Raw genomic sequence first — 20,597 nt, 5'->3', positions numbered from 1 at the left:
CAGGGTGTGGGGGTGGTGGGCTGCCCACTGGCGCGCCTTAATTCTTTACATATGTGGGTAGAATAAATTTTACCTGCACCAAGGCCTGGGCGGATGTGCACACCTGTAGGAAGACAGGCTGCTGGCCGTGGGCACTCTGCCAACCAGCTGGGCAGTGCCTGAATCTCTCCTGGCCAGCTGGCACCGCGTTCACCTTCCAGGGACCGCTGGTGCCCACGGTTGAATGTGCTGGGCGCAGAGGGTCTGACCCCTGGACAGGCAGCGAGGGCTGCCAGTGGAAAGAGGCAGAGACGGTGTCCGTGGAGTGGCTGGGGACACGGGGTTCGGGTCAGTGTGCCCAGCAGGAGGGTGCAGGCAGGCAGCTGTGGGGACAGCCAATGGGGCTCCTGCCCCCCATGTGCTCAGCAAGTGCCTCCCAGCCTAAATCTAGCCAGCAGGGGAGCGGGGCTGGCACTGCATAGCCCTGGCCAGCTGGATGGCCCTGCGGGGCCCCTTCCCCATAGCGGGCAAAGGGGCAGCCGCAGGAAGTCTAGCTGGAGCCACCTCTCGTCTGGACAGGCCCTGGCATGAGACCCCCAAGTCCCTCCATGTTCAGGTGGGTTTGGGGGCCAGTGTCCACTGTAGAGGGGTCCTGGGTCCTATTCCCTCCACCACCAACCAGCCAATCCCCTGCCGTGGGGCTGGCCCAGGGCTGCTGCCCCTCGCAGGGCCCCACAGAGTCTCCCCTGCAACTCCCAGCCTGTCTTAGACCCACTTGCTGCGGGGGGGTGAGGGCTCTGCCTCTGTTAATAGCTTGGGCGTGGGGGTGGGGGCAGGGGCGGGGGCTCTCGGCTTGCTCTGCTCGGGTCTGGGAGCCGGCTGAGCCCTGGAGCCCGGCTGGCCTGTGTGCCTTGGTGGCCCCTTGCTGTCTCCCCAGTAGCCTGACCCTGTGCAGCGGGCGGCCGGGGGGGGCCTGTGGTGCCCGGCCCTGTGCAGCGGGCGGCCGGGGGGGGCCTGTGGTGCCCGGCCCTGTGCAGAGGGCGGCGGGGGGGGGGGGGGTCTGTGGTGCCCGGCCCTGTGCAGAGGGCGGCCGGGGGGGGGCGGGTCTGTGGTGCCCGGCCCTGTGCAGCGGGCGGCCGGGGGGGGGGGGGGGGGTCTGTGGTGCCCGGCCCTGTGCAGCGGGCGGCCGGGGGGGGGGGGGGTCTGTGGTGCCCGGCCCTGTGCAGAGGGCGGCCGGGGGGGGGGGGGGTCTGTGGTGCCCGGCCCTGTGCAGCGGGCGGCCGGGGGGGGGTCTGTGGTGCCTGGCCCTGTGCAGCGGGCGGCCGGGGGGGGGTCTGTGGTGCCCGGCCCTGTGCAGCGGGCGGCCGGGGGGGGGTCTGTGGTGCCTGGCCCTGTGCAGCGGGCGGCCGGGGGGGGGTCTGTGGTGCCCGGCCCTGTGCAGCGGGCGGCTGGGGGGGCCCGGCCCATGTCACTGGCTGTATTAACCTGTCAGGTGAGGCGTGTGAGCCGCTGGGGCTTTCCTGGCTGGTTGTTCCCAACCCGTGTGAGCCGGGGGTAGCAGGCGTGTGTGCCAGGCCTGCCAGGCTCAGCAGGCAGACGCCAATACCGTGCGCTACCCCCGGCGGTTGCCATCTTGGCGGCTGTGAAAGGCACTCGGCTGGGCAGGGCTGGGGTGTCCACCCGGCCTGTGGCGAGAGGCGCTCGGCTGCAAGGGGGAGCACAGGACCTGGGGGGGCTGGACTGGTCCCCACAGAGCAGGGCTGGCCAGTGTGCCCAGCCTGGCTGTCACCGCGGCTCTGGCACCCAGCACCCCGACCCACTCACCTCAGGCCGGCCCTGCCCCTGCCCCAGCTGGACGCACAGCCCAGTGCTGCTGCGGGGATTCGGGGATGTTCTCACCTGCTGGGCCTGGGGACGTTGGGTCCCAGGCTAGGCAGCAGACTCAGTCCGAGCACACAGGCCACACGGCTCCTTCCTGGCCCAGCCACCCCCCCGTGTGCAGGGGGTACCGTCCCTGCTCTGCTGGTCTGGGGGCCCAGCTGTGCCAGGCTGCAGTGGGGCCGCCGGGGCACACTCCTACCCCCATCCATGTAAGAGGGGCAGATGCTGGGGCAAGTCCCAGAGCGACTGGGGCTGGGGGTGTGGGGCAGGGAAGCGTGAAGCTGAGGGGCAGCTGGGATTTTGCCGTGTCTCCTGCAGTGAGGCCTCCGGCCCCCCAGCCCCGTCGGTGGCCCCTTCCCCAGCGTTGCCGTGGAGGTGCGGAAAGCAGCCGCCTCCTTTTCAAATTGAAACCACTTGTGTCAGAGCAGCGAGGGGCCAGGCCGGAAAGGCAGCACATTCCTTGGGTTTAACGGCTCCCCTCGGACGGCCGCGGGGCCAGTGTACCCCCTGCACACAGCACGCCCACGTGGGCCTGCCCCACGGCCTGCCCCACAGGTGGCCTGGCTCGCGCTGCTTGGCGGGGGGCTGCGATGGGGGAGCTCTGGCTGCATCCTCCGGCTGCATCTCATTCGTGCTGCACCGCGACTCCGGCCTGGGGCAGAGACCCCACCTGCATCATCCTGCAGCGCTCTGCTGGGCCCCACAGCATCCATGGGCTGCGCCGCCCCACTGCACGGGGGTGGAACTAGCCTGGGATTCCCTTTGTCGTGGATGTGGGGGGATCTTGGAGCAGAAAGTGGATTTGGGGAGCGAAGGTTACGGCTCCGGTGCCCCTGCAGCACCTCCTGGAGTGATGTCTCGTCCCCTGCTCCTGACGCTGTGCTATTTAGTGCTGTTAATTACCTCTAGTTAGCTGCAGGTTGGCGGGAGTGCTGCGGCCCCAGCTGCCGGGGCTGTCAGACGGGCTGGGGCTGGCAGCAAGGACGGAGGTGACCCGGTGCCGGGACTGTCAGATGGGCTGGGGCTGGCAGCAAGGACGGAGGTGACCCAGTGCCGGGGCTGTCAGACGGGCTGGGGCTGGCAGTAAGGACGGAGGTGACCCGGTGCCAGGGCTGTCAGACAGACCAGGGCTGGCGCTGCGGGTGCTGGCGGTAAGGAAGGAGGTGACCCGGTGCCGGGGCTGTCAGACAGACCAGGGCTGGCGCTGCAGGTGCTGGCGCTAAGGACAGAGGTGATCCGGTGCCGGGGCTGTCAGACAGACCAGGGCTGGCGCTGCGGGTGCTGGCGGTAAGGAAGGAGGTGACCTGGTGCCGGGGCTGTCAGACAGACCAGGGCTGGCGCTGTGGGCGCTGGCGGTAAGGAAGGAGGTGACCCGGTGCTGGGGCAGGTGCTGTAATTAGCAGGCATAGCGCATGGTGACTGACGGAGGCCATGGGGTTATTCTGTGGCTGTGGTAACAAGCAGGCGCTGGGCTGAGGCAAACGGGGTTAATTTGCTCGCAGGTGCCTTGAGCCTTGCCCAGTGCTAGGGCGCAGCCATGGGGGGCAGTAGCTGCACAGTGCAAGCCCCAGGCACTCGGCGCCACTCCTGTGCCCATGCTGACAGCTGCCACCCACCTTCTCGGGGCTGCAGGGCCTGGGTGAGCGCAGCCGGTGGGGGGCATCCCCCCAGAGGTCACCGCTCCCCTAGGAGGACCAGCCCAGCTCAGCGCAGGGGATGGGTTTAGCGCACCCATGAGCAGCGGGGGTGGGGACGTGGGTGACCTGGGTGCTGGGGGAGGGGCATGCCTGGGGTGCTGGAGGGCCCCCGTTACTGAGCACAAGCTGCCTCAGCCGGGGCTGCTGAGCCACCTGCAGCACCCTGGGCTGGGTGCGGGGCTGGGCGGTGAGAGCAGAGCCGCCTCCTGGGGGACTCCCAGCCTTGGCTGACCTGTGCCCCTTGTCCTGTCTGCAGAGCGCGGCGGCGGCCCCCAGCCCGGTGATGGGGAACATGCCCCCGAGTGACGGCATGCCCGGAGGACCCCTGCCACCCGGTTTCTTTCAGGTACCCTGCCTGCTGCTCGGGGTGCCGGACCCCACAGGGGATCCCCAGAGAGTCCGAGCTGCGTGCCCAGCCCAGGGTCCGACGTCTGGGGTTGGCACATGCAGTGGGCCCTGGCAGGCCCCCGGGCGGTGCTGGCTCACTCGCCCCTCTGCCCGGGGCGCGGGCGGATGGGGTCTGGCCCGGCTGGTGGAGCTGCTGTGGAAGTGGGGGGCGGGCAGGCAGGCTGGGGTGGTGTGAGGGTGTGGGCAGGGGGCAACGGCATGTGCGTGGCTGGCAGTGCAGCCGGGGGCACAGAGAGGTGCTGCGCATGGGGGGTGCGGCTGAGCGCTAGCTCTGGGGCCACTGGGCAGGAGAGCTGCACCCTGGAACGGCTGCAGCCAGTGACATGGGCTCTCGCGACTGCCCCGGGTGCTGCGCAGTGCAGGGCGCTGGGGGAAGGTTTCTGAGCCAGGAGGGGGGACGCCATTTGCCAGCTCCCAAAGGCTCTAGGACGGGCTGTGCGGCGGGGCCTGGCAGAACAGGCTCAGCCCCCCAGGAGCTGCCGCTTGCAGAGCGCAGCGGCCACGGGTGGGTGCGTGTGCCTGTGCAGGTGCCTGGCGGTGTCAGTGCGTGGCCGTCGCTGCGGGTGTCTGATCCCCGCCTGTCGCTGCGCAGCTCCGGCAGCCCAGAGCCAAACGTGTGGGGCGCCGCTGCCCCCGCTGGGGACCACCTGAGGCCCCCTCGGCCCTCCCCTGCTGGGCCAGGTTGTTCCCTCCTTCTCTGGATGGAAAATGATTCTGTTGATCGCAGGACTTAGCCCCACGCGGCGCCTGTGTCCGGACTGGCCAAGCCTGGCGGGCGCCGGCTCCCATTACAGCCCTGCCCGCCCCGTGCCCTGGGGGAGGGGGTGCGGGGCACAGGCTGGCTGGTGAGAAGGCGTTTGGCGCCACCTGCAGGCAGACGTGGGGAGCAGCGTGAGGCCATCAGGTGCCCCCGGCTTCCCCCACCTTTGCCCCACTCTGCAGTCCTGGGGTGCCCCCCCCGCCCCCCCCCCCGTGCCAGGCGATGGCTCAGCAGGGAAGGGTAGAGTCCCCAGGCCCTGGCCCAGAGCAGCGGCTCAGGTGCGTGGGGGCAGCCCCCAGGGAGAGGGGTAGCTCCGTGGTTTGAGCATGGGCCGGCTAAACCTGCAGCTGTGAGTTCAAACCTGCAGGCCCCAGCAGCAGGGCCGCCGAGCGGTCGAGAGTGACGGGGTCGGGCCCGGCCCCTGTAACCTTTAGGGTTTGTTTCTCTCCAAGGGGCCTCCAGGTTCTCAGCCATCGCCACACGCGCAGCCTCCGCCCCACAACCCTGCTGGCCCCATGCTGGGGCCCCACAGCCAGGTAAGGAGCTTGGGAGGAGCACAGCCCTGCTGTCCCCAGGGCAGGGACGCGGCGTGCACAGCCCACTTTGTACCCAAACACCCAGGTCCCGACGTGGCTGTGCCCAGCCCAGCGCGGTGCCTGCGCCCAGCAGACGCCACCCTTCCAGCCACTCCCCCGAGCCGGGCTCAGCGGGGCAGGCAAGGACCTTGCTACCCATGTGCCCCGCCCCAGGCAGCCCCATCCGGCCCTGCCCCTCCCGGTGGGAGCCACGTGGGTCAGAGCAGGCCCCCATCATGTGCTCTGCCCTGGCACCCGCTGTCTCCTGGTGGACTGTCCTGGGCTGGGCTTGCAGTTGGAGACAGGGGCCTCCAGGGACCCACACAGGAGCAAGGAGGGGGCGGGAGAGGGGCTGGGCTCTGCAGCAGGGCCACCCAGCTGGAAGTCCCAGGTCCAAGTGGCTGGGGGCAGCTGTGCAGAGGGGCTGGGCCATGCAGGCCTTACTGAAGCCAAGACCAGCCTGTGGGGGAGGGGGGCGCAGACCACGCCGGCCGCTGGCCTAGGGCCAGTCACTGCCTCAGTTTCCCCATTGCCAAAGGGGGCAGTGCTAGTGGCAAAGCACTGAGATCCCTTGGGAAGGTGGGACCAAGCAAAATCCCTACACCCTCCTCATCCCTTGCAGGCACTGAGCCTGTCGCTTCCCCAGGGCTGGGGGCGTGCAGCCTGGCGGGGCCCAGATGCCTGGGTTCCTGCCCTGCAGACTCAGCCGGGCAGCTGGAAGGGGCCATGCATCATTGCTGGCTGTGACTGCCCTCCGCACCGGGTGAGCTCCCAGCTCGGCCTCCCTGCCCTGGCAAGCCCGGCACAGCCCCTGAAGCTCCGTGCTTACTCCCCCGGCTGGCTCAGAACATGCCCTCACTTGCTCCCCGCCTGTCTCTTGCAGCCTTTCATGTCCCCGCGCTACCCCGGAGGCCCCCGGCCCTCGCTCCGCATGCCAAACCAGGTGAGACACCCCCCAGGGCCCTGAGAGCCAGGGCCTGCCCAGGGCGGGGTGCCCCAGCGCTGAGCGCCTACCCGCGTCTGGGCCGGGCGCTGCCCCAGCAGGCAGGAGGGGCAGGGAGCCCCAGTGCCCTTCCCTGGGGAGAGCCGGGGGCACCATCTGCAGTGCCGGTTTCGTAAAATCAGAGGAGCCAGTACCCAGCCAGCTCCCCATCCCCATCCAGCCAGGCCCATGGCGGGGGCTGCCAACAGGCTGGTACTAAGTACTGGCGAGTCCCAACACTTGGAAGGCACTGCCAAGCTGTGTGCTTCCTTGGGGGGTGGCCCGTGCCCTTTGGAGGGGAGTCGGGGCGCCAATCCATGCCCTTCCCCGGGGATGCCTGCTACTGGGGCATGCCACACCTTCCCCGGGGGTGGGCCAAGCCATTTCTGGGGGGCGAAGGTCGTGGTCCCCTGCCCTTCCCGTGGGGGGTGGGCTGTGCCATTTGGAGGGGTTGAGCCAGGGTGCCCCAGGGGAGCCCAGTCGGGGCCCTGCCCATGTGATGGCAGCAGCCTGGGCTCATGGCCCTTTTGTCCCTGCAGCCGCCCGTGGGGGTCCCGGGTTCCCAGCCACTGCTGCCCAATGCCATGGACCCCAGCACGAGGTCGCAGGGTGAGTCGTGCTGCCCTCATGCCCCTCCCACTACAGGGGCTCCAGTCTGCCCCCCCGCACTGTGTCAGGCTCTGCCCCCCAGTGCAGGTGGCGCAGGCTCCCGGGGAGGAGACAGTGGCCCAACTGGGGGGCAGCCCCTAATCTGGGGGACCCTTCCCTGCAAGGGGCCAGGAGGGGGGCCAGAGCCCAGCTGAGAAATGGACCCCTCCTCAGTCCCTGGGAGGAAGGGTGGGAGTGGGGAACCTGGGAATTGCAAGCCCCACTGGGAGCCCCTCTCTGCCCTGGGGATTCATAGGCGGGGAGTGGGGAGCCCCATGGGGTGTCTGACCTGACCTGACCTGACTTGACCTGGGGTGGGGGGAGGGGAGCGGAGCCCCATGGGGTGTCTGACCTGGGTGGGGGGAGGGGAGCGGAGCCCCATGGGGTGGCTGTGTCCACACTCAAGGTGGTGGGAGGGGAGCAGGGCTCCAGGTGCTGGAGGTTTCGGGGGCCAGGAGCCCGGGGTGGGGTTTGAGGGAGGTCTGGGGAGCAGATGTCGGGTGTTCGAGCTGCACCCCAGGAGTCGGGGTTCAGGGGAGGGCAGCTGGGACCTGCTGACGTGCTGGCTCCCTTTGGCAGGACATCCGAACATGGGGGGCCCCATGCAGCGCATGAACCCCCCACGAGGCATGGCGGGGATGGCTCCCCAGGTGGGTATCGTCTGCTGCCCAGCTCGGCTGCTCAGCCCTGCGATCCAGAGCCCTGGGACCGGCCAGCTGGGTCCACAGCATCATCCCCGAGGGCACGGCTGGGCTGGCAGCCAGGATGCCTGGGTTCTGTGCCTGGATCTGGGGGGGGAGAGGATTCAGTGGGTGGGGCTGGCAGCCAGGACGCCTGGGTTCTGTGCCTGGCTCTGGGGGGGGAGAGGATTCAGTGGGTGGGGGTGGAGCCAGGATGCCTGGGTTCTGTGAGGCAGGGCTAATACAGCCCTTGGGGGCTGGGCCTGGCCCCCCACCGCCACACACTAACCCCTCCCCGACTCCTCTCTTGCAGAGCTACGGCAGTGGGATGCGTCCCCCCCACAACTCGCTGGGCGGCCCCGGCATGCCAGCCATGAACATGTAAGGCCCCTCCCCTGCCCCCCACAGCCTCTCGCCTGGCGTGGCCCCTTCTCCCACCCCCCATGGCAGCAGAACGACTGGCGGGAACCCAGACAGACACAGGGGCCCAGCTCCCAGGGTCGGGAGGTAGAGTGGGGCCGTCCCAGCTGTCCCTGCCCCATACCCAGCAAGCTGGGAGCCCAGCCTGGGGTGCTTGCGGCAGGGTGGGCTGCACACAGTGGGGGCCTGGAGCGGTGCCAGCCTGATGCCAGTTTATGTTGCAGGGGCCCAGGAGGGCGAGCGCCATGGCCAAATGCCAACACCAACTCTGTGAGTGCCACGTGTGGGGCCAGGCCCTGGGGCTGTGCGCCTGCATGGGGGGGCAGCAGGGGCCGGGGGCGCATGCTGTGCGAAGGGGCTGGGGGCTGAGTGCCAGTGAGGGGGACAGTGGGCACAAAGGGGCAGGGCTGAGGGGGGCTGAGTGCTGGAGAGGGGGAAAAGGGGGTGGGGCTGAGTGCTGAAGAGGGGGCGGGGCTGAGTGCCGGCGCAGGTGAGGGGGGAAGGGGGCGGGGCTGAGTGCCGGTGGGGGTGGGGGGGCGCAGCTGAGTGCTGGTGAGGGGGGCAGTGGGGGTGGGGGGACATGCCGAGGGAGGTCCCATGAACTCAGCTGACACACTCCTTGCATCCCCACAGATCGCATATTCCTCCTCGTCGCCTGGTAGCTACGTGGTGAGTGCCGCAGCTGCAGGCGGGGGGCTGGGGGTGCTCCGCCCCACACCCGCTGCCTGTGCCCAGCACTGGGGCGGGGGGCACAGGGCTGGCGCTGTACCAGGGACCGGGGCTCTAATGGTATTGTGTCTTCTTGCCCACAGGGCCCCCCGGGAGGCGGAGGTCCCCCTGGGACCCCCATCATGCCCAGCCCAGGAGGTGAGACCTGCACCGACTTGTCCGTGTCTCGGGAGGGGAGGGGAGGGGCAGCGATCCCCCCGGGAGCACGGGCCGGACTCTGCACTGCTGACCCCGCTCTGCTCCCTGCAGACTCCACCAACTCCAGCGAGAACATGTACACCATGATGAACCCCATCGGGCCCGCAGGGAACCGGCCGAACGTGAGTGCCCCCGCGCACAGCCCTGAGCCACCGGCCGCGGGAGCAAAGTGCCCCTTGGTGCCGAGCCCTGAGCCGGCTCCGCCCCCAGCCCCAGGCAGCCCTGCCCTGGACGCCCCCTTAGTGAGACCCGTCTCTGTCCCAGCTGCCCTGTGGGCCTGTCCTGTACCTGGGGACGACGAGGGATGAAAAACCCGGCACTGCTGGGCACTTGGATCTTGTCTGGGGCTCCTGGCAGCCCTCAGGGTGCTGGGGGGGAGCCTCCCTCAGGCCTGCGCCGTTTCCTGCCGCTCTCCCGGCACGTGCCCGGAGGGCTGGCATGACGCACTCCCTTCCTTTGCAGTTCCCCATGGGGCCTGGCCCGGACGGGCCCATGGGAGGCCTGAGCGCCATGGAGCCCCATCACATGAACGGATCCTTAGGTGGGTGCCTGGGCCTCTCGCCCGCCAGTGCCGACGGGGGACGTGGGAAGCTTGGGGGGCCCCCCCACCCTGGATTCTGGGCCTGGCTGTGCCTGAGGCAGGCCCTTGGCGCTACCCACATGTGCCAGGAGGCCCCTGCAGCACTGGGCCCCGCTCCGGCTCACCCGAGGCAGCTCGGCATGCACCAGCCATGACCCCCCAGCACTGCACTCCCCCACGCTGGGGCGAGGGACACTGAGGTGGCGCCGCTGCCAGCCACGGTGGGGTGAGGCAGGGGCCCTGCTGCCCAGGGAGGTGACACTCCCCAGCGGGGCCAGGTCTCTCGGGGGGGGGGGGGGGGGTCCTCTGGGCCTGGGAGGGGCAGCACTAACAGGACCTGCTTGTGCTTCCAGGCTCCAGCGATATGGACGGGCTGCCAAAGGTGAGCAGACAGCACCTCATTTCTGTCCCCTCCCCATGCATGGGGAGCACCCTGGGCACCCCGGCCCCTCCAAGGGTGGGCTATGTAATGCCAGCTGCTGGGGGCGCAGCGCTGCCCTCCCATCTGGCACACTGCAGGCCACTCTGCCAGGGTGTCTGGGCCAGCCAGGGCCTGGGGACTCGGTGCTCCCCCGGAAGCCGAGGCCCTGTGGGGGCTGGGCCAGGGGCTAGCTCCCTTTGCCAGAAGGCAGGTGCTGGGGGCTAAGGCAGAGCCCCTTGCCGTAGGCCCCAGGCCCTGTGTCACCCGGCTCCCCTGTGCCCTTGCAGAGCTCACCGAGTAACATGGCAGGGCTGAGCAACCCGCCCGGGACGCCGCGGGACGACGCCGAGATGGGCGGCACCTTCCTAAACCCCTTCCAAAGCGACAGCGTAAGGGACTGGGCAGGCCGGCGGGGTGGGCAGGGCAGCTGCCCCCTGGAAGCATGCGCCCGGCGTGGGCGGCCCCGTGGGGGGGACCCTGCATTGGAGGAGCAGACCGTCCTGCAGGCAAGGGGCCGGCTGAGCCCCCGCCCTGCCCCCCAGCGCCTCGGGCTGGCCCCAGCAGCCCCCCGCCTGCTAACACTCTGGTGTCTCCCATCTCTCTAGTACTCGCCCAGCATGACAATGAGCGTGTGACCGGCGCGGACGTCCCGGCGCTGAGAGCCAGCCACCCTGCGGTTCTAAATGCTGTATTTAAAACCCCCGGGAACTGGCCACCTGCCAGCTCGGGCCGTGCCCCCACCCCTGCCCCCCCAGCCCGCCGTGTCACTGCCCTCCCCCGGGCGGTTGGCACCCGCTGGCCTGCCTGTCTGGGAGGCGGAGAGGGACGGTGCTGCTTCCCGGCGGCTCAGCGCCCTCGGCCCTGGCACTGTGCAGGGTGGGGTGTCCAGCTAGGGCAGCCTCCTTCCCAGCCTGCGGCACAGCTGGGGCAGGGGGAGCCTGGCTGGGCGTGTTGTACCATGGCCTTGCCTGCCCCCCGTATCTGCCAGCAGGCAGCAGCTCTCCCCCACCCCCTGCAGCCTGGTGGAGGGAGGGGGGTATTTATTTAAGGATTCATTTTGCTGTACAGGGTTTAATTTATCATGGGCTCCCCCCCACCCCACAACCTGCTCCTCAGCTTCTAGGGACCCCCCCAACCCTGCTCTGGGGGCCCTGGCAGCCCCAGTGCCCCCATGGGCAGCCCCTGCAGGTTTGGGGAGGTGGGGGAACTTTAGCACTGAGCCCCGCCCTTGGCTTGCCGCAGGTGCTTTAGGCCCCCCCAGGACAGGTGCATAATTCCAGCAGTGGCATATAGGCAAGGACCTTAGGCCAGCCCCCTCTCTGGGCCATGAGCCCCCCAATGCAGGAGCCACTCAGCACTGCTGGCTCTGGTGCCCTGGCCCTCAGCCCCGTGTGTGGCTGCCCTGCTCAGGGCTCCCCCCGACAACGCTGCCTAGCGACCCCCCCAACTCCCGTTTGTAATGCCCCTTAAGGCGGGGGGCTCATACTGCCCCCGCGCTGGGTCCCTCATCCCAGCACCTTGGTCCGGTTTCTCCACCACTGTGATTCCCTCCCGTCCAGTCCCTCACTGACGACCTGGGCTCAGCCCGTCTGGCCCACAGCAAAGGGAGGCACGTGTACATAGGCCCCAGCCCCCCCTTTGCGCCCCACACCTCCCCCCCTTGGGACCACTTCCCACGTTCTCATGAAGGATTTTTTTCCTGTTTTGTAAACGTGAAGGACCTCAGAGCCGCCCAGCGGGGCTCCCCACTGCTGTCAGCCTGAGCAGGGGAGTGTCTCTGCCTGCCACCGGCTGAGGGGGGGGACAGCCAGCCGCGCAGGGCCACCCCGCCTGTGCCCAGTGAGGGCAGCAGTGGGGCTCACGCCTCCTTTCGGCTCGGAAGGCTTTAGAATGAAAGTTGCTTAACAAAAAAACATACCCAGAAACCTACATCAATAAATGTAATTTGATTTTTTTCATAGCTCTGCCTCCCGTCTCTCCCCCGTGGCCCCTGGGCACCAAGCCCCCCCGCCTGCCCAGGCACCGCTGGGCCTCCCGTCTCCTGCCATGCTTGGCCTGGCTGCAGCCCCGACTGAGAGCAAGTCCCACCCCCCTTTGTCACGCGGGGAGCAAGGCAAAGAGCCACAGCAGATTGCAAGGCAGGGGTACCCCCGGGTGGCCCCTTTCACAGGAATGCTGCTGGCTCTGGACCATCAGGCAGGGCAGAGGGACCAGCAAACAGCGACTGACATGTTCCTGCTTTATTCCAGCACCGCAAGTCACAGCTTCCAGCTCCTGGGCCCTGGGGTAGAACCCCCTTACAACATACACGACGGGCCCAGGGGCAGCAGTGCTCCTGGGGCCCTGTCTCGGAGGGGACTCTCCCCACCACCCCCGACCTCCTACAGCAGCAGTTCTGCCCCCCCCATGGCCCAGCCCATATCCACTGCCGGGAGGTGGTCACTGGGGCCATGGGGCAGGGCCCTACTTGTCAACATGCAGCTGGGCCTTGGCAGGGCTGAGCCCGTTCCTGGCTGGGCACAGGTAGCCATTCAGCTGCGCAGCTGCCCTCTTGTTGGAGACAGGGCCCTCTGCCAGCCGCGTGCGCTTCAGACTTGGACACGGCCGCTGCATCTTGTGCTCCAGCAGCATGTGGTTCTGGGGGGGCAGCCCCACGCAGGCCCTGAGAGAGTGTTGTGTTAGGATCATCGTGTCCAAGAGCTGGACGGGACCTCAGGAGGTCATCGCGTCCAGCCCCCTGCCCAAGGCGGGATCAACCCCACCTAAATCGTCAAGCCAGGACTTAAACACCTCTAGGGACAGAGGTTCCACCACCTCTCTCAGCAGCACCTCCCAGGGCTTCCCCACCTGCCTGGGGAAAGGGATTTTTCCTAATATCCAGCCTACACCTCCCCCTGCACCTTGGGACCACTGCTCTGCTGCCTCCCTCCAGCCGCTGTGGAACCCCCTGCAGGAGGTTGCTGTCAAATCCCCCCCACTCTTCTCTTCTGCAAACTAAACGAGCCCAAACCCCTCAACCGCCCCTCATCGGTCTTGTGCTCCAGCCCCTTCAGCGTTTTTGCTGCCCTCCGCCGGCCCTGCTCCAGCGCACCCCCCCTTTCTGCTGGGGGGGCGGAACTGGATACAACACTCCGGCTGTGGCCTCCCCACCTCCGACTAAAGGGTAATAATCACTTCCCCAGACCTGCTGGAAATGCTCCTCCGAAAGCTCAGGGGAGCAGGTCAGAGGCTTTCGGAGCCCATCACCACTGCCAGCTGGGCACAACCACGCTGCAAAGGGGATTTCCACATCGGAGCCCGGGGGCTGCGGGACCTCCCTGCCAGGCTCTGCGGCTGGCACAGAGAGCAGGTGCCCCAGGCAGGCAGGGGAGTGGGCGCTGCTGCCCCTGTGGGGCTGGTGGGAGCAGGGCAGGGCTGGGGGGGCGGGTACCTCAGGATGTTCTCAATGCAGCTCCTCTGGCGGAAGAGGGCATTCACCACGGGCGCGCCCTCGGGCACCAGGGGCGCCTTGAACAGGAAGCCCAGGAGGGACAGGATGCTGTGGAAGTTCTGGAACTCGGGGTCGCTCTCCGGGCGGAAGCTGATGCGTTGGCAGAGCTCCGTCAGGATGGCCAGATCCAGGATGATGGGGCTGGCCAGCAAGGAGTCCTGGCGGGGGCGGGGGAGAGTCAGCAGGGGCTGGGACCTGGCTGCCCCCTGCCCAAGGGAGAGTGTCTCTCCCCACCCCTGGGCCAGATGCTCCAGTGCTGCCCCCAGCTGCTGTATGCCCTCCCCATGGCACGGCTGGGCAGGGAGGGGAGTGGCACTGCCTGTGAGAGCCCCTCCTAAGAGGTGGCCCCCAGGCCGCCAGCCCACAGCTGGGAATTTGGGGCGGGGGGCTCCTGGGTACACGGCTCCTACCTCGCAGGTGTTGTGGACGACGATGGTGTTGGTGCCGCCCAGCATGATCTCTGACGTGTACTCGTCTAGCGCCCGCTTGCTGTCGCCCACGTAGGGCACATACTTGATCACCACCTGCAACCGACAGCCCCCCCCCCACAGTGCCTGTCACAGGGCTGGGCCCCCAGCATTGCAGGCCAGGGCCTCCAGGGCACTTCCATCCCCTACCACAGCTGCTGGGGCAGGGACAGCCCAGAGACCCCATCTGGCCCACCAAGCCTTTTGCTTTGACCCACAGCCTGCCCCAAGGCTGCGGAGCTGGGAGAGATTGGGAGCTGGGCAGCAGGAAGGCGCCAATGGGAGCTGAGACATTCAGCTGGCAGGTGGGGAGCGGCGCACAGAGCCAGCCAATGGGAGCTGAGCGATTTTGCTGGGAGTAGGGAGCAACACACAGAACCAGCCAATGGGAGCTGAGAGATTTTGCTGGGGGCGGGGGCAGCACAGCAGAATTCTCAGCTCCCGTGGGCCAGAGGCTGTGTCTGCCCCCCCCCGCCCCCAAACCCCAACTGTTTGCCAGGCCCTTCAGCTGCTCCTAAATCCGTCCCCCAGGGCAGACTCCTCTCCCGCACCCTGGCTCCCTCTCCTGGAGCTGCACCCCAGTCCCCCCCCCCGCACCCCCTCCTGCAACCAACCCCCCCCAGACCCTGCACCCCCCCCTTACACCTATCCGCTGCCCTGCACCCCCTTCTGCAACCAACCGCCCCCCCCCGCCCCAGACCCTGCACCCCCTCCTACACCCAGTCCCCTCCCCCTGTACCCCCCCCTTACACCTATCCCCTGCCCTGCACTCCCTCCTGCAACCAACTGGCCCCCCCCCCCCAGACCCTGCACCTCCTCCGTAGGGACGTATGGCCCCATCGCAAATTGTTGCCCACCCCAGTTCTGGGGCACCCCCCCCCCGCCCCCCACAACCAGCCTTAGGACCAGGCAGCCTCTGATGCCCAGCACCAGCCTTAGGGCCCAGCGGCTGCCTCCCAGCACCAGCTTTAGGGCCACCCCCCCCCCAGCACTCACGCAGTGGTCAGGCTTCTCCTGGGGCCTGTAGAGCAGGGGGTTGGAGCGCACCATGTCGTCCACCACGTTGCTCTTGGAGGCCTCCTTGGAGCGGAACTGCTGTGGGGCCGACAGGTTCTTGCCATCGTTGTTGCCCAGGTGGTTGTAGCTGGCGATGGAGACGGTCTGGGGCACAGAGGGTGACAGGGCTGCACCAGCCTGAGGTCGTTGCTTATCCCGGCCCTCCCCTATCCCAGGGCGCAAGAGCTGGGGAGCCCTGGTCCCACCCCGGCCCGGCTGGGGCGGGGAGAGGGCTCCAGTCACTGCCTCGCAGCCAGTCCCACGGCTCAGGCTGGTCTGCACTGTGGGGCAGAGTGGCCCCAGTCCTGCGGCGCCCCTTCAGGTTAGGCAGGCGTCATTTGGATGCACCTCAGCCCCCTCCACCCCACGTGCCTCAAGCCCTCCCAGCCCCTGGCCCCTCCGCTCTGGCCTGGACCCGCACCTTGAGGCCGGCACTGATGAGGAAATCCACCAGCACCGACTTGAGCTTGGTCTGGCCCGACTTGAAGTCGTCGCCGCCGATGAAGACGCGGCGCTGCAGGGCCAGCTCCACCGTGCCCGGCACGAAGGTGTTCTGGGGGGAGCCATTGAGGTAGGCGCAGCCCTCCAGGATGCTGCCCACTGCAAAGAGCGTCGAGGGAGACACCTCCAGGCCTCGCTGAGGAAATGGGGAGCTCAGTGCAGGGCCTGGGCAGGATCCCCCCTGCAGCCAGGGACTCCCACGCCACCCCCCGCCCCCCGCAGCCAGGGCATAGGCAGGGCCCCCCCTGCAGCCAGGGACTCCCAGGCCCCCCCCCACACAGCCAGGGCATAGGGAGGGCCCCCCTCCACAGCCAGGGACTGCCCCCCCCTGCAGCCAGGGACTCCCATGCCCCCCCCCCACAGCCAGGGCATAGGCAGGCCCCCCCTGCAGCCAGGGACTCCCCCCCTCCCCGCAGCCAGGGACTCCCATGCCCCACCCCTCCCCGCAGCCAGGGCATGGGCAGGGCCCCCCCTGCAGCCAGGGACTCCCATGCCACGCCCCCCACAGCCAGGGCATAGGCAGGGCCCCCCTCCACAGCCAGGGACTCCCACGCCCCCCTGCAGCCAGAGCATAGGCAGGGACTCCCCCACAGCCAGGACGCAGGCAGCAACCTGCCCTGCCTGCAGCCAGGGATGCCCCCACACCCCCCTACAGCCAGGGTATAGGCAAGGACCCTGCCCCCATCTGGCACAGCAAGGGACTTCCCCACCCCGCAGCCAGGATGCAGGCAGGGAACCGCCCCCCCATGCCTCCCCCGGCACAGGCAAGAACCTCCCCCCCCCATCCTCCCCCACCCTTCTCCTGCCACCATGGGAGCGCCCCCAGGCTCTGAGGCAGGCGGTAGCACAGGGTGGCACTGCCAGCTGTACACCCAGCCACACCATGTCCCTCCGCCACACAAGGGGGCTGCACCACCCCACACCCCCAGCCCTGCTCCACTGAAGGCCAAGACCAGGCCCCACGCCGGAGCTGGAGCCGGAGCCAGCACCAGCAGCTAGAAGGCAGACGGGCCCAGGGCTCTCCTCCCCGGGTGGGCTCTCACCTCGATGGCCTGCAGCAGGTTGGCGGCCGTGTCATTGACGCCCGGCAGCACCTCGCAGAAGCGCTCAGTGTTCGCCGTCCACAGCACCACAACCTTGTCCACCCCGCTGGCGGCCTTGAACTCCTGGATGTCCCTGCGGATCTGCGCCACCTGCCAGAGGGGACTCGTCAGCACCTGGTGGCCACGGGCGGGGGGAGTCCTGCCCAGAGCCTTGGGCAATGGGAACAGAGTGAATGGGGCCCGCCCCCACCTGCTCAGCCTTGGTCCCACGCAGGACGTTGTCGGCTCGGCCCTCCTGATTGGCTGCAATGAAGCCCGGGATGTAGATGGAGGGGCGGGGCTTCAGCTTCTCCATGTGGGGCCAGAGCTGCTCCTGCAGCTGCCAGTCCAGGACCTGGGCCCGTCTCATGGCCTCAGCCAAGTTCAGGGAGGAGATGTCCCAGCCTGAGGGAGGAGGTGCTGGTCAGAGTGCTGGGCCCCTACCTGCACAGACCCCCAAGCCCACTGCCCACACAGCTCCAGGCCAGACCCGGCCCACACAGACCCCCCCGACCAGCCCTGCCCCCCACCCACACAGTGCCCCCAGGCCCACAGCCCCGTTCCCCCCCCACATAGCCCCCCAGCCCCACCCCCACTCACACAGCCCCAGGCCAGACCCTGCCCACACATCCCCCCCAGGCCCACAGCCCCGTCCCCCACTTGCACAGCCCCAGGCCAGACCTGGCCCACACAGCGCCCCCAGGCCCACAGCCCCGTCCCCCCCCACACAGCCCCCCAGCCCCACCCCCACTCGCACAGCTCCAGGCCACTCCCGCTCACCATCAAAGACAATGTCATTGGGGTGCACCATGGGCAGCAGGTCCCGGAAGGGCACGTAGACGTCGTCACCAGCAGAGCCGGTGCCCAGGCAGACGGTGGAGGCTTGCAGCAGGGAGCCATAGTAATTGGCGTGCTGGGCAGCAGGAAAGCACCAGGTGACCCAGCGCAGGGAGCCAGTGGGAGCACCCCCTCCCCACGGCCGCCCATGGGGGAACAGGCCAGGCCTGAGGGCCCATGCTGCAAGGCTCCAGGGTGCGGCCTCCCCACTGTGAGGGCTGAGCACCACACCCCTGTCCCGCAGGCCCCCCGTGGCCAGGACAGACTCAACCCCAGGGCAGGTCGGCCGGCTGCACGTAGCTGGAGCTCTGAGACCGGCGGCCATGTGCACCAGAGGCTTTGCCACTGGCTGGGCCCCGCCAGGGGCTGGACAGAGCCCACTCGCGCCCAGGACTCACTCACCTTCCGGCCGGTCTTGGTCATCCAGGAGAGGCCCAGCCTGTTGGCCAGCACAGCCGCCGTCACCGTGGTGCCATTGTTGCCGCCCCATCCCACCAGCATCACCCCCAGGCGGGGCACCCGCCTCTCAGTGCGGAAGGTGAACTGGGTTGATCTTGGCTTCACCTGGGAGCCCCAGACACAGGCAGTGAGAACTGGGGTGTGGTATTCATGCACAGGACAAGGAGTGTGCAGGGAAGGGGCATGGGTCAAGAGGCACGTGGACGGGGGCCCCTCTAATGTTTTCCATCTGTGGGTGGAATACACTTTGTTCTGTGCACCAAGACATGTGCACCACCCATAGGAACTCTGGCTGCCAGAGCTCTGCTCATCAGCTGGGCAGGACCTGACTCTCTCCTGGGTGGCCGCCCCAGCACTCAGCTTCCGGGCAAGGCTGCCTGCAGGATACGCTTGTCTGCTGGCACGGCACAGCCGCCAGCAGGGCTCTGCGCGGAGATGTGGCACCTGCTTGCGACCAATGCGCCAGGGCCTAAGGCTGGCCCCCCTGCAGGCCGGAGGCTGCTCCCAGCGCACCTCAGAGCCCAGGAAAACCAAGAGCAGCCCACCATCTAACCCCAGCACCACCTTACGCGCTAGCAGCCAAAGCCGAGGCTGCCCAGCCCAGACGCTCCCACGCTGCTGCGGGCACAGCGGGTACCTTGGTAACGCCGCCCTCATGGCTCACGTGCACGGTGCTGTACGTGTACTTGGCCTCAATGTACTCCTGGCTGTAGGTCACATCCGGGCTTTCAACGAAGAACGTCTCTGCCATGGTTCCTGGAGGGGGCCCACGATTACAGACTTGCCCCACCTCACGCCTGGACCCAGGCAGGTCTGGGGGTGCAACTCGCTCACCAGCCACCATGTGAGAAAAGGGGGATCTCCCAGCTCCCCATGGGCCAGCGCGTCCCCTGCCCTGGGGGATCCTGTCCCACACGGACCCCTGTGCTCAGGGGGGCACAATCCCCCCGCACAGGCAGGGAGACTGAGGCACACAGCTACCGGCTTGCCCCCTGGCGCCACCCAGAGCCCGCCCCTGCCGCAGCCTCGTGGCTCCAGCCCCCGGGGGCGGAGCAGATGGAGGCACCAGCTGGTGCCCCAGCCGCGGCGCGAGGCCACAGGATGGAGGTCGGTGCAGCCAGGGACCAGGGGACTTGGCGGGAGGGGATTTAAACAGGATCCTTGGGCGCCCCACGGCGGGGGCGTCTGGCCCTTGGCAGGGGCCTGGCGGAGCCAGGGAAAAGGGGGTGTGTGCAGGCAGCCCCCCAGCGCCCAGCCCAGCCCCCAGCGGAGCGACGTGAGCTGAAGTGACCCAAGGACGGTAGAGCACGGGGGAAACCCACCCCTCCTCCTTCCCACCCCGGCCTGCTCCAGACTCCCGCGCCCCCGGTGTGCTCCAGACCCCGCCCGCGCCTCCATCCTCCTCCAGACCCCCCCCCGGCGCCCCCGGACGGCTGCTCCAGACCCCCCGCGCCCCTGGGCTGCTCCAGACCCTCCCCCCCGCACCCCCGGGCTGCTCCAGACCGCGCCCACCGACCCCCCGGCTGCTCCAGACCCCCTCCGGGGACCAACATCGGTCCCGCCCCGTGCCTCAGTTTCCCCGCGTGAAGGGCGGTCGCACGGTCGGGCTGCGAGGCCAGCCGCCTGCCCACGGAGAGGGCTCCGCTCCCTCCCCCAACCAGCCCGGCCGTGGGGCGGGCCCGGCGACGGGGCGGGACTGGAGGACCCGCTCCCCCAGCCGCGGGGCGCAGCCCGCGGGAAACCCGCCCCCCTGGCCCGGCCCGGCCCGGCCCGGCTCACCTGGCTCCGGGCTGAGCTCGGCTCGGTTCTGCGGCGGCCGGAGCGCGGCGCTTAATGGGCTCGCAGGGTCCGCCCCGCCCCCGCGGCTCCGCCTCCCGTAACTTTCCACTAGCTTCGGAGCCCCCGCACCCGGGCCCGACACGTGCCCCCCGCGTGTCCCCCCCGGGGCTGCAGGTACGCAGCCCCCCCCCGCCCCCCGCGCTGCCTCAGGGGCTGCAGCTCCCCAGTGCCCCCAGGGCCACATGGAACGGGCCCTCGCCGCCCCCCCAGCAGGTATGTGCACCTGCCCCCCCGCTACACCGCGCGCCCACACCCCGCTAGCTCTGAGCGCTTGCCCAGCATCCCCCTGCCCCGAGGCCGCTGGCTGGGCTCCAGGCTGGTTCTGCCCCCTGAGCTCTCCAGGAACCAGGCCCTCAGGGGCTGCTGCCAGCCTGGTGGGCTCAGGCTCCCCCCAGCGAGGCTGGGCTTTGTGCCCTGCAGGTGGGCACCCACCCCCCGCCCAGAGCTGCAGGCCACGGCTGGCCTTGTCCACCCTCTGCAGAGAGAGAGCCTGGCACCCCCAGGGCAGCATCAGAGCACAACAGCACCCAGGGAGCCTCTGCCCTGCTGCTTCTGCCCAAGGGAGATGCTGTTTGGAGCAGGCACTCAGCCCTCGTGGGGCAGGGGGTAGCCCCTGGTGTACCAGGCTGCAGCCCTCCTAGTGGGATATGTGGGCACCTAAGGAGGTGCCCCCCACCAGCTCCACTCATGGTGCTCATAAGCAGCACACGGGGCTGTGCCCGGGAGCAGACGCAAGGACCCAGCAGCCACCACACATCAGACCCCCTTTCCTTTGCCCAGCCAGCTGTTAGGACAGGCTCGTTTTCAGCCCAGCCTGGCTCAGGAAAAGACTCTTCCATAGCCCCTTCTGAGAGCTGCCCACGGCTGGCTGGGACAGGGGCAAGGGAATAGCCCAGCAGACAAGCTGG

At 68.8% G+C, this 20,597-nt stretch overlaps 2 protein-coding genes across 4 annotated transcripts in view; one reads left to right on the top strand and one right to left on the bottom strand.

Annotated features, from left to right (window-relative positions):
* SSBP4 (single stranded DNA binding protein 4) overlaps nucleotides 1-11,918 on the top strand; it is a 33,176-nt gene extending 21,258 nt beyond the window's left edge. Inside the window, exons 1-15 of one of the 3 annotated variants that reach the window (XM_074978194.1) lie at nucleotides 2,824-3,011; nucleotides 3,814-3,903; nucleotides 5,178-5,261; nucleotides 6,184-6,243; nucleotides 6,822-6,891; nucleotides 7,510-7,580; nucleotides 7,924-7,991; nucleotides 8,255-8,300; nucleotides 8,664-8,699; nucleotides 8,843-8,897; nucleotides 9,009-9,079; nucleotides 9,420-9,498; nucleotides 9,891-9,919; nucleotides 10,246-10,347; nucleotides 10,564-11,918. In XM_074978194.1, the coding sequence (XP_074834295.1) occupies nucleotides 3,841-3,903; nucleotides 5,178-5,261; nucleotides 6,184-6,243; nucleotides 6,822-6,891; nucleotides 7,510-7,580; nucleotides 7,924-7,991; nucleotides 8,255-8,300; nucleotides 8,664-8,699; nucleotides 8,843-8,897; nucleotides 9,009-9,079; nucleotides 9,420-9,498; nucleotides 9,891-9,919; nucleotides 10,246-10,347; nucleotides 10,564-10,593 (864 nt within the window). In that variant the 5' untranslated portion in view covers nucleotides 2,824-3,011; nucleotides 3,814-3,840 and the 3' untranslated portion in view covers nucleotides 10,594-11,918. Of the gene's footprint in view, nucleotides 1-2,823; nucleotides 3,012-3,813; nucleotides 3,904-5,177; nucleotides 5,262-6,183; nucleotides 6,244-6,821; nucleotides 6,892-7,509; nucleotides 7,581-7,923; nucleotides 7,992-8,254; nucleotides 8,301-8,663; nucleotides 8,700-8,842; nucleotides 8,898-9,008; nucleotides 9,080-9,419; nucleotides 9,499-9,890; nucleotides 9,920-10,245; nucleotides 10,348-10,563 lie in introns of those variants that run through there. The other 2 variants (XM_074978192.1, XM_074978193.1) reach the window with 2 other exon arrangements.
* A 265-nt stretch (nucleotides 11,919-12,183) lies between these two features.
* Nucleotides 12,184-19,660, bottom strand: ISYNA1 (inositol-3-phosphate synthase 1). The gene is made up of 11 exons (XM_074978189.1): nucleotides 19,630-19,660; nucleotides 18,488-18,606; nucleotides 17,794-17,955; nucleotides 17,335-17,467; nucleotides 16,766-16,959; nucleotides 16,516-16,665; nucleotides 15,393-15,608; nucleotides 14,912-15,076; nucleotides 13,859-13,972; nucleotides 13,389-13,606; nucleotides 12,184-12,620 (listed from the first exon to the last, which is right to left on the bottom strand). Exons 2-11 carry the CDS (start codon nucleotides 18,599-18,601, stop codon nucleotides 12,422-12,424), a joined length of 1,665 nt encoding a protein of 554 aa, XP_074834290.1. The 5' UTR covers nucleotides 18,602-18,606; nucleotides 19,630-19,660; the 3' UTR covers nucleotides 12,184-12,421.
* Nucleotides 19,661-20,597: the final 937 nt, after the last annotated feature.

The sequence above is a fragment of the Carettochelys insculpta genome, chromosome 27 (genome assembly GCF_033958435.1).
Source record: "Carettochelys insculpta isolate YL-2023 chromosome 27, ASM3395843v1, whole genome shotgun sequence".
In the NCBI taxonomy this organism is placed as follows: Eukaryota; Metazoa; Chordata; order Testudines; family Carettochelyidae; genus Carettochelys; species Carettochelys insculpta.
Note: the sequence above shows the minus strand (reverse complement) of the source record. Positions and strands in the feature narration are given on the sequence as shown.